The sequence below is a fragment of the Otolemur garnettii genome, unplaced genomic scaffold (genome assembly GCF_000181295.1).
Source record: "Otolemur garnettii isolate 467f Iridium unplaced genomic scaffold, OtoGar3 scaffold00085, whole genome shotgun sequence".
Classification (NCBI taxonomy): domain Eukaryota; kingdom Metazoa; phylum Chordata; class Mammalia; order Primates; family Galagidae; genus Otolemur; species Otolemur garnettii.
This window is the reverse complement of record NW_003852480.1, coordinates 3,054,896-3,059,782: the sequence shown is the minus strand read 5'-3', so window position 1 is coordinate 3,059,782 and position 4,887 is coordinate 3,054,896. Positions and strand designations below refer to the sequence as shown.

At 42.1% G+C, this 4,887-nt stretch overlaps 1 protein-coding gene across 6 annotated transcripts in view; it reads right to left on the bottom strand.

Moving 5' to 3' along the window:
* Positions 1-4,887, bottom strand: part of RAPGEF2 (Rap guanine nucleotide exchange factor 2) — a 291,756-nt gene that overhangs the window by 178,939 nt on the left and 107,930 nt on the right. For all 6 annotated transcript variants that reach the window (XM_023516027.1, XM_023516031.1, XM_023516029.1 and 3 more), the window contains exon 3: positions 2,256-2,312. In XM_023516027.1, the coding sequence (XP_023371795.1) occupies positions 2,256-2,312 (57 nt within the window). The remainder of the gene's footprint in view (positions 1-2,255; positions 2,313-4,887) is intronic.

Genomic DNA, 4,887 nt, shown 5'->3' with positions numbered 1-4,887 from the left:
CAGACTGCTGGACCGTCTCTGCAGGCTCCCTGCCAGCCACTCTGTCCAGCCCACCCTCTGAATTTTCATACAGCCACAGGAATTGTCTTTTAGGGAATTAGTAGGGGTGGGAGGCATTTGATCACATCATTTTGCTGCTTGAAAACTAGCCGCCAGGCTAGTAAGAGACTTAAGAGATGGGTGTGGTGGCTCTCACCTGTAATCCTACCACTTTGGGAAGCCGAAGCAGGTGGATTGCCTGAGCTTAGGAGTTTGACACCAGCCTGAGCAAGAGTGAGACCCCCATCTCTTTTAAAAATAGAAAAAACTAGTTGGGTGTTGCAGTGGGGATCTGTAGTTCAAGCTACTCAGGAGGATCAGGAAAGAGGATCTTGAGCCTAGGAGTTTGACGTTGCTGTGAGCTATGATGCCACAGCACTCTACCCAGGGTGACAGAGTAAGACTCTGTCTCAAAAAAAAAAAAGAGAAAGAAAGAGCCTTAAGAAATACAGCAACAATCACAATAGATGGGCGTTATCGAGATCTCGACTGAAGTAAGCTGCAAAAAAACATTCTCAGACAAACAACTTGAATATTTTTATGTTATCAAAGAGTTACATGTTAAAACATGGTAATAAATAATTATGGATGACTGGACATGATGTCTGGAATGTATTTCAAAATAATCCAGTTGGACTCAGAAGAGGGAGCGTGGAAGATGCAACAGCTGGCAGTGATTTCACCATGTTGGGTAATGAGTATTTGGGGTCCACAATTTTGAGCGTAATTTTCCATAACATAAATGTTACACAAGAGGTTTTGAAAAAACTCATGTCTAGTTTCATGAAGAATGGGGCCTCTTTTTTAAACAACACAATTTCACAAGCACGTGTGACTGTGGCCTGCCTCTTCTCTTGATCCATCGCCCCACACCTCACAGCAGGCCACACCCCTTCACCTGTGTCCCTTTTCTACCAAAAGCCTCTCTAGACTCCTGGACACACTTCTGAGACCCAGTTCAAAGGGACACTTCTCTGAGGCTCTCCCCACTTTCCTCAAGGGGTCCCATGCAGGTCTCAACACTCTGCACACATCCACAGCTATCTTCACAGCTATTTTGGTTTGTTGGTTTTTGTTACTGTTGTTTTCCTTTTATATTCTACTTCCCTCCACAGATTATAGATTCCTCAAGAGTAGAAGCTATGGATTTGTTTGTTTCGATAAATATTCCTTATAATAGGCCTGGAAGGTAGTAATTATTTAATAAGTGCTTTGAGAAACAGAAGGAAAAGTCCACAGAACAGTCATGGCGAACATTACATGGCTCACGCCTGTAATCCCAGTACTCTAGGAGGCCAAGGCGGGCAGATCGCCTGAGCTCATGAGTTCAAGACCAGCCTGAGCTAGAGTTACTCGCCTTTAAAAATAGCTGGGCATTGTGGTGGGTGCCTGTTCTCCCAGCTACTTGGGAAGCTAAGGCAAGAGAATCATTTGAGCCAGAAGATTGAGGTTGCTGTGAGCTATGATGTCGCAGCACTCTACCAAGGGCAACATAAGGAAACTCTGTCTCAAAAAATAAATAAAATAATATGGCTAGGACATCATAGATATCTTCTATATGCCAGTATTTATCTACTGTATATTTATCACATTCTTAAAAACTCACTGTTAAGGAATACGTTACACATCTTCAAAAGAATACCAGTGTTATTTAGAGATGAAATTACACCCAAGGAGATGTGGACAGTTTTATTTTCCTGTTTCAAAAATAAAGGTATGAACTAAAATATGGCCTGTATGCAGCTATCTTCACATTTCACCTAGTATAATTGTGGAAATATAAATTTTATTCTGTTGGAAAAAACTGTATACCATCTCTCATTTCATGATGATAAACATGTCAAAATACTCTATAATATCTCGGACCCACACATAATAGATAAGAGTACAAACGCAACTTATCAGGAAAGGATGATAAACTATTTTATGACAGGAAACAATCCAAATTTATCACATTTCTAATGCTGAAAAATACCACAGAAATAAGTGAATACGAACTTACCCCACTGTTACTAACAGTCCTTTAAATTTAAGGTAGGAGGGCACACCTCCCAGGTGTGGGATAAACTAACACAGGGACTTTCCCTAACAAAGGCCAACACTGTAACCTCATCATTTGCACCCTCATATTAATCTGAAATTCAAAAAGAAGAATGAAACAGGAAAACTCAGTCACTACTTTATATACATGGTACGAATGGAAAAGAAACACCTACTAGTATAAAACTTCGTTGGCTTCATGTCTCTCGTATCTCACAGTTTCACACATTAACCTGCAAAAGAGACAGAAGATGTGAGTTCAATGCCTGTCATGAAAAACACACTGATAGTTTTTAAAAACTTAAATGAGCTGTGCTGTCTAGAAAGAGTACTTTATACGGCTCATCACGATCATTTATTATCTATCCTCAAGATGAATATTTGTGGTGCCCAGGTTAACAAAATAAAATCTGGCAAAGACACGCTAGAGAAGAAACCCTCTAATAAGATGTCTACTCCCCTGTGTTCACCGTACGGGGAAACAGGGTGTGTGCCTTTTATACTTTGTGAATGGCATGTGGACAAATTAATGTTCCCCAGCGTAAACAGAGAATGAGTAGGAGCCTAACACTTAGAAAAGAAAACGTATTAATTTGAAAAGTGGCAACATCATACACAGGGCAACACTAACGTTACTCAACAGGGTGGAATTTCAGACAAATGCAGGCTTTTATTAACTAAGTATTTTTATTACCAATGACTAAATGGAGGTTTTAGAACCTTAAAGATTTGTTTTTTCAGGTGAGTCATCCTGGAGGGAAAAGTTGTGAAATTATAAAAATTATAGAAAATGCAAAAGTTTAAGTATTTAAAATGACCTAGAGTACAATGCATCTTCAAGACACATCCTATTATGCTGAGCCCATTAAATTTTCTCCAAAAGACAGGGATGCAAATCAGAGGATGATGATTTGGCCCATATGAAAAAAAAGAATATATAGAAAAAAACCTGCTATAAAACTGATTATTTCAACAGCACCTCTACCTTGGTCAGGGGGGCTGATATTCTCCCACACGGACACCAACCCACAGCCACATGTCTTTCTTCTGTTTGCTAAATAAATCCAAGAAACAACTCCCTGGGGTACACTTAGTCCTTCTTCCCACTGCCCCTGCCTACTTTAGAGGTCCTTATCCCCCATCTCATCCTCCCAACATTCCAACTCACTCTCACGACCCTCCAGGAGCCAGCAGTAAATCTCAAACGCACATCATTAAACATACATTCTTCTTCAACAGGCTGAATCACAATCCTTCATAGGAAGGGATGACAGTCACGAGCGATGACACTAAAAATACTTGGCCTTAAATTAAGTAACAGGCTCTGCCCTGTTTCCTGTTAGAACAGAAGGGTCATAGCCTCAGCCTCTTTTTTTCCCATCCTAAATCTCTTTCCTTCCCCTACGTAAGACCCTGAATTCCTACGAGATTACCTCCTTCTCCCACATCCCCATCCATCTCTCCCTCTCCACTGAATCAATGCCCACTGATACAGAAATACATCTCAGTCTAGCATTGAGGCGAGACTGCACTTTGCTTTCCCCGTTACTGAAAACCTCCTTTTACAGTTGTCCATAGACTCCATCTCCACTTTCTCACCTTCTTCCCCACTCTCTAACATTTGGCCGCTGAAACGTCAAAGAAACTATCTAAAAGGAACTTGCAGGCCCCTTGGTATCTAAACCTTATCTGTCCCTAACCTTAGTTTCACTTCCCGGCAGCATCTGACTCCTCCTTCCTCCTCGCAGCACTGCCTTCTGCAGCCTTCCCATCCTCGGCCTCTTAGTTTTCCCCACTTAACCTACTAGCCCTTGTCTGGGTCTCCTTTGGATCCCTCACCCCCACCTTATTCCTCTACCTGACCTCTAAATGCTATTATCTCCAGGGCTCTCTGTCCTTAGCCTTCTCTTCTTTTCTTTCTTGAGACAGAGTCTCACTTTGTCACCCTCGGTAGAGTGCTGTGACATCACAGCTCACAGTGTGTAACAGCTTACAAACATCCCAAACAGAACCCTAATTTCTGCACAAAATCTGCTTTCCCCAAATTAGTGTCCAAACATTTAGGCCATTCTTGACTCTTCTCTTTTCTTCATATTCATCTTTTTTCCAGCACCTGTTTGCAAAGTACAGCTCCCCAAACACACCAAGTTCACCACCTATCCTGCTATAAAATCTACCATGAGCCATGTGGCCCAGGATGAACTCTTTTTTTTCCTCTTAATTTTTTTTTTTGAGACATAGTCTCATTTTATCACCCTTGGTAGAGTGCTGTGGCATCACACAGCTCACAGCAACCCCCAACTCCTGGGCTTAGGTGATTCTCCCATCTCAGCCTCCCGAGTAGCTGGGACTACAGGCGCCTGCCACAACGCCCAGCTATTTTTTGTTTGCGGTTTGGCCGGGGCCAGGTTTGAACCCACCACCCTCGGTATATGGAGCCAGCGCCCTACCCACTGATCCACAGGCACCGAGCCCCAAATTTAATTTTTAATTAAATCATAGCTATGTACACTGATGCATTTTTTATCCCAACCTCTAGTACAATCTTCTATCTTGCATGGCTACTGTCCATTCCATGCTCCACACAGCTGCCACAGAGATCTTCCCAAACACTGAGTCAGATCATCTCACACCTGTTCTTAATCTCTACAGTCTCAAGGAGAAAACCCCAATGCCTCATCTTTGAACACAGGTCCTATACTATTTACCATACTTACTATTCTTTATGTTACTCATTACTTACTATGCCTTACTACACTACACTGTAGCCCCTGCCTTCCCTCGCACCGAGCCTGTTCCCATGAGCAC